At 46.3% G+C, this 13,563-nt stretch overlaps 1 protein-coding gene across 1 annotated transcript in view; it reads right to left on the reverse strand.

Moving 5' to 3' along the window:
• Positions 1-13,563, reverse strand: part of B4GALT5 (beta-1,4-galactosyltransferase 5) — a 75,365-nt gene that overhangs the window by 16,395 nt on the left and 45,407 nt on the right. Inside the window, exon 2 of the mRNA XM_018058009.1 lies at positions 5,461-5,595. Within this exon, the coding sequence (XP_017913498.1) occupies positions 5,461-5,595 (135 nt within the window). The remainder of the gene's footprint in view (positions 1-5,460; positions 5,596-13,563) is intronic.

Below are 13,563 nucleotides of genomic sequence, written 5' to 3' on the forward strand. Positions count from 1 at the left end.
TGGAAACGGGCAGACTATATTGCCTACTCAGGGGTTCCAAACACCAATTTCTTGGTCTTCTAAAGTACAACCCAACTGAATGAGGGAATCGTTGACAGAAAAAGCCAGCCTGCTGAATTTCTATGGCCATGATTTTACTTAAGTTAAATCTAAACCATATTGAACCAGAACATGTTCTTCCAGCAAGGGAGGTAGGCAGCAAAGAAGGCAACTGATTTTACATTTATAACAGAGGACATGCTTCCTACCTGTAGATTCAAATAGCCTACTTGGTAAACTCTGCTTTACATCAGTGGTTCGGCAGTCCTTGCTGAATATTCGAATCATCTAGGAAGCTTTTTAAATATCTTGTGCCCAGGTTATACCCTAGACTTATTAAATAAGAACCTCTGGGCATGAGGTGCTGCTGCTGCTAAGTCGCTTCAGTCATGTCCGACTCTGTGCAACCCCATGGACGGCAGCCCACCAGATTCCCCCGTCCCTGGGATTCTCCAGGCAAGAACACTGGAGTGGGTTGCCATTTCCTTCTCCAATGCATGAAAGTGAAAAGTGAAAGGGAAGTCACTCAGTCGTGTCGGACTCTCCGCGACCCCATGGACTGCAGCCTACCAGGCTCCTCCATCCATGGGATTTTCCAGGCAAGAGTACTGGAGTAGGGTGCCATTGCCTTCTCCGGGGCGTGAGGTGCAGACGTCAGTATTCTGTAAAGCCCCCAGGGAAGTCCAATCTGCACTCAGGTTTATGTTGCTACCCCAATAAGTGGGGGTGCTAAACTTCTGCTTTTTGCCTCAAACTGCCAAATCCAGCTGAGTGGGGACCTCACAGTGCTGACCAACAGATCCAGGAGGAATCACTGCTTTCTCTCCCCATCTGCGAAAAGGCCAAGCACCTGCCTCTCTGTTTGAAAAAAGTGGGGGAAAAAATACACATACACACACACTAGAAAGATGTCATCAGGACATCTTATCAAGTACTCATAATATACAAAGAATCTGCATTCTTCAGGATTTAGCCCACTTAAGGATGACTACCCGCTGGGACAGGAGACATTACGACTATGGATTGACCACCCAAAACCAGAGAGAAAGAGGTTAAGAATATCCACCTCCTTGAATACAGTACAAAACATCCTGGCAATGACTTTATCTGTCTACAACAGACCTGTTTTGAAGGATTTGGGCAAGAGGACGTTTTTCTGAGTAGGTGACCAGAAGGGGACTCGGGTCACCAGTGTGGGGAGGTTGGTGTGTATGTGCACGTGTATACGGAGAGAAGAACTCTCTCTCTGGGTAGAATGGTGCCTGGAAATTTGTATTTAAGAATGAGAAATGCCAGGCCACCCCACCACTCCCCTCAAACACATGACTAAAGTGGCTGGCCTGGATGAACCCAGAGAACTCTCTCCTGATGCCAACAGTCTCTTGAGCATCTCTCTCAACCACTCAGAGCAAACCGTGCTGGACTCGCAATCTCACATACCAGCGGCTTTCGGTGACAAGAAGGCTCTGCACATCACTGTGTGCATACGCAGTCGTTTTAGTCGTGCCCGACTTTTTGCGACCCCATGGACTCTAGCCCACCAGGCTCCTCTGTCTGTGGAATTCTCCAGGCAAGAATACTGGGGCAGTGGCCACTCCCACCTCTAGGGGATCTTCCCGCCCCAGGGATCGAATCCGGGTCTCCTGCATTGCAGGCGGGTTCTTTACGCACTGAGCCACCAGGGAAGCCCTTATTTCAGGCTATTTCCAGGTCATGGTCCTGATCTCTTAAGGTACGTTCTTTTCAGGCAGCAGCCTTGTTTGCTTTCACGGGTGAAGAAAGCTGGCATTACTTCAACGAGACACTAAGCTTTTCAGCCACACTTAGCCTCCTGAAGACCTCTGAACATAGATGTGTTCAACAGCACTTTTTTCAGGGTGGGTCAACACAGTTCACGAACTGTCTCAGCCAGGCCACTCTCACCAAGCTCCTGGCGAGAGTGGCCGGGTCAGCAGTGATGGTTATCTGGCTATCTCAGCAGCTTTAGGTCCCAAACACTCTCTCTGACTGTGTTAGGCAGAAAACGACTTTGAAATGAATTTTTAAAAAGAGTTCATTTTTACTAGATAAGCTCCAATGAAATGATGTTTCCTATTCAACATTTAGTCAACAAGGATGTGCCAATTAACACAGAAGCCAATCAAGATGGTAATCTCGGATCTAGGTCACAACACTTAAAGGTGGGTTTCCTTGTTAAATCTATCCACTCGTGCACTCAAAAATCATTTACTCTGTGCCTCCTGTGTGTGAGGCAGGGTACCAGGCACCGGGGGTACAAAGACAACACAGGCAAGGAGGGAGCTGCTGGGGTTCAGAGGTCAGCAAGTCCCAACCCCGCCACGGCACGGAGTCCTAGAACTCGTGTGCTCTGACCCCTTTGCCCCTAAGATGGGGACACGGCAGTTATCCTCCTGAGCTCTCATGAGGAGGCCATGAGATAATGCAAACAAAGTGTGAACCCCATCATAATCAGGTCCCAACAACAAAGACTTACAATTTACGAGGAAAAGAGACATGTTAAACTCAAAATGGATGATTAACCAGTCTGACTCAAGTGATGCCGGAAAGAATTATTTTAGTGGATGATAATTTGAAGATAAACACATGCAAATTCAAATAATAATGAGTCCCTGGATAAGCCTTCCAAGAGGCTAACTCACTCTCTGCTCAGCTTCTAGGATGACGAGCCCTCAGGGAATTAACGTGAGCTTGTGTTGTAAGACCGGCAGTGGTGGGGGGACAGAGACCTTCTCCACGCCCTCTGACTTCGAGAGAAAACAGACCAGCTCATCAACGGCCCAGCGAGAAGCCCCAGCATGCTCTGCCCTTGGAGAGGCCTGAATACTCGGACGGGGTAAAGGTCAGGATACCATACATGCGTCATTATCCAGAGTGACACAGAGGGAAAGAGCTCTGAACGGCTTCATCCTTCAGCCAAAAGAGTTATCACACAACCAGAAGCAGGTTTGGGGCGGGATTTAGGGGAAGTCACGGGACTAAACCACACCAACACCGCCAAGATTATGTGCACATGGGAAAAATGGAAGCAAAATCCTGCCTCTCCAAGGGAGCCATACGCGAGTCAAGCGAGGCGATGCATGTGGGACCCTTTTCACACTGAGTGCCACAGATGGTGGACTGTGCCCACCTTTGCCCTTGGCTTCAGGAGCTACAGTGACTCCTCTTCTAGGCACGGGGCAGGCTTCAGGCCATGTGTCCTGTGAGGCCCCAACGTGGCTGGAAAGTTCTGAAAAGTTGACAGCCTGCTCTTTGCAAACTTTTAAGAAGAAAGGAGGGCTTCCCAGGTGGTGGTTGGTGGTAAAGAACCCACCTGCCAATGTAGGAGACCTAAGAACCACAGGTTGGATTCCTGGGTTGGGAAGACCCCTTTGGAGGAGGGCATGGCAACCCACTCCAGTATCCTTGCCTGGAGAATCCCCATGGACAGAGGAGCCTGGTGGGCTAGAGTCCACGGGGTTGCAAAGAGTCGGACATCTCTGAAGCGACTTAGCATGCACGCAAGAAGAAAGGAAGTATTGAAGCTTATCAGTTTGCTAATCTGTGGTGCTTGGTTACTGCTGAACCAGCCAGCAGGGCCGACTGATACAGTAGGACATGGTCAATTCTTCTCAGGACTGAACTTCCTGTTCAGAGGCAGTGCTTCCTCTTGAGATCCCAACACCACAGAATTCTCATTTGCAACATTTGCAAAGCAACTTCACATTCTGCAGTGAGTTCCGGATAATCTTAGAACTTACTAGAGAGGAACAAAGGGTTGAGCTGGAGCAAAGTGTTTTTAAAAATGCATGTGTTTTATAATTCTAGGCTTGAGTGAGACCAGTAAGAAGCCACAGGGAAAGCACATTAGTCCTCAGTTAAAGAAATAAGAGGTAAATCATGAATTTGAAGTAAACTGAAATTTCAAAATCCGTTTTCTAAATAAAAACCATGCCTGGCTGGAGACTGGAGATGCTTCACGACAGACCCATTTAACCATCTGGAAATACTTCCTCTGTTCAATTTTTGGAAGAGTTAAAGACAGACATAAAAAAAGACAGCTTTCTCTCAAAAAGAACTTGCTATGTATAGTCTTTTGTAAAAAATAGCTAAAGTCAAACCCACAGTTCAGGTTCAAGTTCTAACAATATAATGTTAGGCAAGCCATCTAACCTTGGTGTTCTTTTTTCTCTCGTTACATAATTAGCGCTTAAAACATAATAAAAGCTACAGGTCCAAGTTCCAAAAACTGAAGCGGCAATGTTCAGTCTGGGGTCTGTCACTGCTGCTAAGCTGAATAATCTGAAAAGCCTTCTTCAAAGCTAAATGAGTCTGACCACCAAACACGGGCACGCAACTGGCATTCAACCACCGGGTGAAAATCACACCTGACCGAGGAAGGCAAACTAAGTGATCCGTTCAATTTCTCTTCCTGAAGTCGTTTTTATAATTTGTGGAAACTGTCCCAGACTGCCTGATGACTAGGAAATAGAAGTGTGTTAAGTTTCAACTAAAGCACTTAGACACAACAAGGTGAACCGGGCCTACTGGGCTGGCCAAGCTCGAGGAGCATCTGAAGGAAGGGACGAGATGGTGCAATTCTTCCTGTGTGGCCGTCAGAACCAGATTAGCTCTGAAAGCACCATGGGCACACCACCACCACATGGAACGCAAAAACAAAACCAACGAACCCCGCAACACTAACCCATAAAACAAGTGCAGGTCAAGTTCAACCAACGCGCCCCGCAATGTTGACCCATAAAATAAGTGCAGGTCAAGTCCAACCAATGAACCCCGCAATGCTAACCCGTAAAACACGTGCAGGTCAAGTCCAACCAACGAACCCCACACTGCTAACCCATAAAACACATGCAGGTCAAGTCCAACCAACGAACCCCGCAATGCTAACCCGTAAAATAAGTGCAGGTCAAGTCCAACCAATGAACCCTGCAACGCTAGCCCATAAAATAAGTGTAGGTTAAGTCCAACCAATGAACCCTGCAATGCTAACCCATAAAATAAGTGCAGGTCAAGTCCAACCAACCTATTTTTCCTCACAGGCTGTATGGATGTATTTTTTGAAATAAAATTATTTTCTAAATATTTCTGGTGCTCCTGCCTTTCTGGTGTCCTAAAGATACATGCTTAATCTGCCTACTTAGGGCAACTACACAAAAAGGGGCCTCTTGAAAGATACTCTTCATGAAGTGAAAGTGGAGTCAACCGGTCACCCTTAACATACTGTCCATAGAACAAACAAGGACTCCTTTGGCAAGAGCTTCTTTTGATGATAACCTTAGACTCAGTCAAACCTTCCCCTCCTCCCCAAGGCACATTTTTTCCATCGAAGAGAATGATTCGAAGCACATCTCCCTCTTCTGGGAGGAGACACTCTGAGCAGACCCCCTCTTTACTGAAATGCACCTGAGTCATTCACACTGCTGTTCCTCCTGGCATAGGCGCTCCGTACCACCTGCTCGTAAACCTGCGCACCGATGGTCCGCATGTTGTCCCGGATGAGGATGCCTTGGGCCTGCATCATGAAGAGGTAGGTGTTCACTGCGGAAACAGAAGGGGACGGACAAGGGGTTAATTCAGAAGCAGTCAGAAACAGAAAACACACCAAAAAACCACATTACTCTGAGTTTCTTTCCTTTTCCCCCTTTTCTTTCTGAAACATCTTTAGACGCTCAGGTTCTACAAGGCTATAACTTCTCTTTTCCATACTGGGTTTTAAGTTTTCAGGGCACTGATCTTCCTTGAGTAGCTAGTAGGACTTAGGGGAATATCTATCCATATTCGACAGCTTTAAAAAATTACATATATTCTACCTGATCTTCAAATACCCAAGCAGTATTCTAGCCCTGATATGATCAGAAAGACCTTTAGGATCAATTAAAACATTTTGAAAAAGATCTCTGGTCTTTTTAAATTCACATTTTCAGACTCACTGGTTATCCTCAGAGAAAGGAAGCCGCCAACTGCCCTGCCTTCTGGAATCACTTAGATGTAGGTCTGGTACTGGCTATCTTTTAAAAGCAGTGATGAAGGCTCCAGATACGTTTCCCCCCCCCCGCCCCCCCACTATTTGGAGAGAAAGAAGATAATGAAAGAATGCTAGCAGTCCTCACTATCCATCTGCCTCAGCCCCAAAGTTCACAGCGATGGAAAAGGAGCAAGTGGCTTGATCCAGGTTGTCAATTAAAACAGATTCCCTTCATGATACATAGAAACATCCAACCATTATGTTGTACACCTGAAACTAAAATAATGTTACATGCAAGTTATAGCTCAATAAAAACAAAGCAAAACAAACAAAAAAATATACTCAGCAGATTAACTGCCCAATCACCGTCATCTTTGGAAAGCGATCTCCCCTCGGTTTTTCTTGAAGTCTCTCTACAGCATGAAATTAGCCCATCTCTAGTATAATTCCTGTATTCCGTCTGCAATCTCAAATGCTATGTATTTGAAAGAAACTGTAAGGTTTATAAACATAGCTTCTTCGCCAGCCATTCTAATTCACTCACATTTCCCTCACCAGTCACTGTGAGAGGGGCTGTCTGAGGCGACAGCATGTTTCTAAGTCTGGACTCTGGCGTGTGCTAGGGCTCGTCTGAACACTTGGCTGACCTCCAACCAGGCTCCAGGCAGGAACGCAGCAGACAGCCCCGGCCTCTCCTCCAGACTCAGTCCACACGGCCTCGGGCAGTCCTGGCTCTTCAGCAAGATGTGTTTTGTGGACACTGTCTCATTATTATCACAGTGTCCTGCACATAATGGGCAGTAAATAAGGACTAAGTGGATGAAGCTTAGAAGTCAATTTATTTCCAGCTACCGTGGTTGCTGCTTGTGCTGGCGACGGGAGGTGGGACAGGGACAAGTCAACTGGCACAACGCTTAATGTGGAAAACCCCCAGGTGGCCCACATTACTCGGGGACATAAAAGCTTTCAGATCTTCTCTAAGGTAAACGCAGAGCCGTCAAATAATTAACAAGAGAAGTCAATGTTCAGAAATGAGGGCCTGGCAGTGACCGGAAGACAAGGGCATGCTTAACTCTTGGCGTGGCCAGAGAGATCAGACACAGTGTTAACTCTGGTAGCATAAAAAAGTTTCCGGGAAGGGGGCGGGGGGTGGGGGAGAGGAACAGCTTCAAATCCTTAAAGAAAGTATAATGCTATGAAGCCTCAGAAAACAAGAGCCAGCACCTCGCTTTCTATTTACGACAGAGAGCAGCTTGCCTGGCCACAGTAGGCAGGCAGTTAAACCTAAGATTTAAACTTCATCCAGTATCGTATTTCTCATGTGGTTCTCCAGTATATATATATTTTTTCATCACTTAGGCTATATATTATGTATATTATACATATTACACCAAATATTCCTTCCATCCCCAGCATACTATTAAACCAGCTGTCTTCAATAATATAAAGACAAATATTTATTGAACACTGTGTGTAAAGCTGTCAGACACTGCAAAATATACACACTACCTCTTTTCCCCAAAATTTCATCTTCTCTGAGCTTTTTATCCTCTCCACTGTAAAGGATACCATTGTTAGCCCCTCTTTAAAAAACTCTAGACCTATGACTGATCCATGTTGACTTATGGTAGAAAACAATATCGTAATTATTCTTCAATTAAAAATAAATAAATGAGGGGGAAAAAAACAACAACTCCCTCCCTGTCTTAGTTCCGTACGATTCCCCTAGGGCTGTTCTCAAACCTTTCCCTGCCTATCGCCTGGAGAGCCCATTCCTACACCTCCCACCCACCCCCAGACCCTAATTCCCTAAGTCTGATTGGCGCCCATGAACTTGCACTTGTAACAAGCTCACAGGTGACACCCACGTGGCTGGGCAGAGGAGCACGTTTCCAGAATCACCGCTCTAGGTAGGGAACTTCAGCTATATAATCAGTAATAGTGAGTAATACATATTGAGCACTTAATTCTTTATCTCACTTAATCCTCATAACCTAAGAGGCAAGTAATACTATCCAACTCAGGGTTAACTTCTAGGCTTCGGTTTCTCCACCTTGCTTCTCCAAGGTCACTGAGGGATAGATCTGAACCAGGTCTAACTACGCTCTAACCACTAAGCTTAAGAACTTGCTCATCCATGTTCTAGCCACCTGTCCTTCAGAGATTTCACACCCACATGACTTAAACCCATTGCTCTTGAGAAGATGGCGCTCAAGTCTCTATCTCCTACACAAAGCTGCCAGGCGGATCTTCCCTAATTACAGACATATACACACAGCTCCTCCTCAAAAGCCTTCTGCATCTCTGCCTGGGCTTCTGCTGATCCGCAACGCTTCTGCTCTCCCTGCTGCCGTGCAAATCTCAGTAATCCTTCAAACCCCAACGTAGCTACTTCTCCAGTCTTCCCCTTCTAGGATTTCTGTGGTATTCAAAAATGTGCCTTTTGTTTATATTTTGCCTTAGTTTGCTAACAACTGTCTCATGTGTTCATCTTGTCATTCAATTAACAAATTACACAAACCACATATTATTAATGCTTTTTGTAAACTCTCCACAGGAATTAGCAAAAGGCTGGGGGAAAAAAAAAAAAAAGCCTGAGGAAGCAAATTTTTGCCAAAGAAAATAATCACAGATTCATAGACTCAGGGCTGGATGGGATTTTAAAGAACACTTTTCAATACCTCTTCAGTCACCACCATCCAAAAACTGCCTTCCAAGACTGCAGTCTGTACAGTAGAGCCGTCTTCAGAAAAAACTCTACCTTGGGTTGGGTCCAAAATGTTTTCCAGCCGCTTTTAAGCGCTGGTTCTCATCCTGCCCCCTGACAGAAGAGTCAAGTTCCTTTCCTACCCTTCAGATATCGGAAAACAGACATTGTCAACCACGCTCACACTCACCCCACCTAATCTGCAACCTCAAGCTAAACAGCCCCTCTTCCTCCGTTAATCACCCTACCCCCTCTTCCTGGAGTCGCCATGACTTCACTCACTGTCCTAGGCTGCTCGGGATTTCAGCCCAGAGGTCCACACTTGACAAAGAGTGTGGCCCACGCCGACATGGGCCAGGTGCAGTTTGATGGGCCCAGAGCCATCTGTTACCAAAGCGCTGTCAACAACTTGAGCCCCCTCTTGGAGATGCAAATACCCAACAGCTCAGGGCCAAAGAAATCCTATGACAGAGATGCTGAATTACCTAATCCACCATTGCCCAGGGCAGCTCCCTTGCCCTGTGATACATGCTAAAATAACATTTACTACAAATTCAGGCTTACTTGTAACTTTTTTACACTTTCATGAGAAATGGTAATTACTGTCCTGCCCAGGCTTCTAGATTGAGGTATCGCCTGTGATCCTAACTCAGCTGAGAGAAATAAGCCCCTTTCAAGTTTACATAATCGGAAATTTCCATCCAGGTGCCCATGGAGGCAGCCTTGGGCCACGGCTTTAACTGGAGAGCTTCCAGGAGCAGAGCAGTGGGCACCCTAACGGAAAGGCATCCTCTCCTCCCTCCGTCAGAATTCCAGGCGGCCTCCACATCCTTAGGAGTCGGGGAACACCGTTTTCACTTTACCACACAGGTTAATAAATGACTCTGACTCATAAAAAATTCCTCACTAGATAATGAAATCTGACATTTCAGCTTAAAAGCAAAATAAATTGACACAATGAACCCAACAGGAATTCACACAATTAGAGGAGTCTATATACTGGAGTCTATACACTTAAAGAGCTCATAATTTTAACCTAAATGTGTATCGTTAATGTTTGTTACATCTGGCTGGGTAAGGTAAACAGAATTAAGAAAGCCATGCCTTTCTTGACTACCCTTTAAAATCTGTCTTAACGCCAACACCCAACACATGTGTGTGTACACCCCCCAGTCCTTTCCGGCTTTATTCTTTTATTTAACATATGACACCTTTTCTTAATCTGTCGTGTTATCTCCCTCTAGAATGTGAGCTCGGTGAGGGCAGGATCTATACCGCTGGTGGCTGGAACAGTGTGTCTGGAACACAGAGGACGCACAGTAAGTACTTGAGTACATGAATATCTTAAGTTGGGACAATGAAGAGTGGAGCCTTCTGAACTCAGCTGTGCATGGATATGGGATTTCAAGCTCTTCTCTTGTGATTAGCTGCCTACTCCACTATGAGAGGAACTCAAAATGTTTTGAGTTAACCAGCTTCATCACATGAACCTGTTCACGAAAAGTTCAGCAATTCCTTTGTACCAACCGAGCAGAGCTGCCACACAGATAACATTTTCCCTAAAAACGTTCTCTGGTACTCTCACTCCTGGTAGCTCAGCTGGTAAAGAATCTGCCTGCAATGCAGGAGACCCCGGTTCAATTCCTGGGTCAGGAAGATCCCCTGGGGAAGGGATGGGCTTACCCACTCCAGTATTCTTAGGCTTTCCTGGTGGCTCAGCTGGTAAAGAATCTGCCTGCCATGTGGAAGCCCTGGGTTCGATCCCTGGGTTGGGAAGATCCCCTGGAGACGGGAACGGCTACCCACTCCAGTAATCTGGCCCCAGAATTTCAAGGACTGTATAGCAAAGAGTCAGACACAACTGAGACTTTCACTTACGCTTGGTCCACACTAAGTGGCTTGGTTTTGTAATGTTCCTTAACATACTGCACAGGTGTATTCAAAACCTTGTGCCACATTATTTGTAATAGGAAGACATCAGAAAAAAACTAAATGTCCACCCAGAGTAGACTGCTTGAATTACTGTACATTCACAAGGATGGAGTACTGTGAGGCTAATACCAAAGAAAGAGGAGCCAGTCAAAACACTCCAAACTGGAAAAGAACCCAGAAGTTCATCTATAACAGAACAGATTAAAAATGTGTAGCCTATTGGAATACGACACAGCCACTGCTGCTGCTGCTGCTAAGTCGCTTCAGTCCTGTCCGACTCTGTGCGACCCCATAGACGGCAGCCCACCAGGCTCCGCCGTCCCTGGGATTCTCCAGGCAAGAACACTGGAGTGGGTTTCCATTTCCTTCTCCAATGCATGAAAGTGAAAAGTGAAAGTGAAGTCACTCAGCCGTGTCCGACTCCTAGCAACCCCATGGATTGTGGCCTACCAGGCTCCTGCATCCATGGGATTTTCCAGGCAAGAGTACTGGAGTGGGGTGCCACTGCCTTCTCCAACACAGCCACTAGAAGAGGTCAACTGCAACTATATGCAACCACACAGATGCGTCTCTCGTGCAACACGTGAATTCTATGTACCCAGGCCTGAAAGAGGCATGACTAATCTGTAGTGTCAGAAGCCTGGAAGAGGTATCTGTAGGGCAGGGGTGTGTGTTGGGGGGGGGTGGTTTGGGAGGGGGCTTCTGGTCACCTTTTATTTCCTGACCTGGACACTGGTTTCACAGGTATACTCCTTTTGGAAAAAGTCATCAAGCTGTTCATTTATTCATTTATTTGTGCACAATTTAATATGTATGCTATACTTCGATAAATTTACCAAAAAAAAAAAAAAAAAAAAAAGATTGAGGAAAATCTATGAACTGATTTCTAGGATATACTGTTACCTGGAAAAAAGCAAAGAGCAACAGCGTGCACATATGTGTGTGCAGGTGTGTGCGCATGCATGTATGTATTATGCTGATACAGAAATACGGTGGAATTTTAGGCACATACATATTTTTATAGGAAGAAACAGGTGAAAGGCAATCCAGGAAAACGTTGCACACCTGCCATGTGCCAGGAGCTGCCCCTACTATGTGAGAAGAATGGCAATTATGAATAAGACGCAGTCCGTGCACATCTTGAGTGACAGCTAGACCAGGACACTGCAGCCAGTGCTGACTGTAAGGGGCCCAGGTGAGGAGCTGTCACTCATACCGCGAGGGCGGCGGGGTGCCAGAAAGTACTCCCAAGGAGAGGGGACCTCTAGGAAATGGTCTAGAAATAAGAACGCTGAAACAGGGAAGGGAAGGGCACAAACGCAGGGGCACACAGGGAGAAAGAGACATCTGAGCAACTAACAGCAGTCGGTACGGCAGGGATGAAGGGTATGTATGGCAAAAACAGGAGGCTGGGGTAGGTGGGGGTGGGGAGGGGTAGGAAAGCAGAGCTGAGCGGGTCACAAAGGGCTTTATGCGCTGTACTTAGGGGCCTGGCATTGAAGAAATAGTCCAGGATCAGATTTCAGGTGGGCCAACTATAGGAATCAGTCAAAACAAGTGAATACACACTCCCTGCTCAAACCCACAGCTCTGGATGAAAGACTGAGCTTTTCAGCAGACAGAACTCAGCTCCTTGACAGGAGGAACCGCTTTGGATAGAACTGAATAAGGCGCCGTACGCAGAGTCCCATTTGGTTACTACAAGCTGGGTGCCAAATCTCACCAAAAATATATTTTCCTTCTAGATGAAGCAGCAGGAGGAATCCTCTGTCTGCCAAATCTTGGAGCGGGCAGATGGAGGGAAGACGTCAGGATATAAAGCCAGTACTACTGATACCGGTCCCATCACTTCATGGAAAACAGGGAAAAAGTAGAAGCAGGGACAGATTTTATTCTCTTGGGCTCCAAAATCACTGAAGACAGTGACTGCAGCCACAAAATTAAAAGACGCTTGCTCCTTAGAATGAACTCTATGACAAACTTAGACAGCGTATTAAAAGTAGACACATCACTCTGACGACAAAGGTCAGCAATCTAGTCAAAGCTATGATTTTTCCAGTACTCATGTACGGATGTGAGAGTTGGACCATAAAGAAGGCTGAGTGCCAAAGAATTTATGCTTTCGAACCGTGGTGCTGGAGAAGACTCTTGAGAGCCCCTTGGACTGCAAGGAGATCAAACCAGTCAATCTTACAGGAAATCAACCCTGAATATTCACTGGAAGGACTGATGCTGAAGCTCCAATACTTTGGCCACCTGATGTGCAGAGCTGACTCATTGGGAAAGACCCTGGTGCTGGGAAAGACTGAGGGCAAAAGGAAAAGTGGGCAGCAGAGAGCAGAGGATGAGATGGTTAGAGAGCATCACTGAGTCAATGGACATGAGTCTGAGCAGGAGATAGTGAAGGACACAGGAACCTGGCATGCTGCAGTCCACAGGCTCACAGAGTCAGACACGACTGAACAACAACTCCTGATACGCAGCTGGGGAGAGCTGGTGGCGGGCGAGGCGCAAAAGTGGGTCTGGTGTTCACGGTGAGCCCATCAGACTAGGTGTTTTCTGGGGATTGGCTCACGTCTGGCATCTTTCTTCTGAACACCTCCTACAGCCCACCCAATGTGTGATACAGGGTCAAGTACATTCCAGGAAAACAACGGAACAGATCTATGAACCAAGGGTTGTACCCCATTCACATTCATAGGATTTCAAAATAAAGGACGGGGAGAGGGAGAGAACATAAAGGGAACAGAGCAGAAAAGGAGTGAACAGAAGAGAACAGGGAGGCTGCTCACTCCCTCTCCCTGCCCCCATCTATAAAATACTCAAATGATACCTAATAAAAATCAAGGGGAGACAAGGGCTGAGTATGTCACAGGAATGCTGAAGTTCGGTTGCTGTCATG

The sequence above is a fragment of the Capra hircus genome, chromosome 13 (assembly GCF_001704415.2).
Source record: "Capra hircus breed San Clemente chromosome 13, ASM170441v1, whole genome shotgun sequence".
NCBI classification, from domain to species: Eukaryota; Metazoa; Chordata; class Mammalia; order Artiodactyla; family Bovidae; genus Capra; species Capra hircus.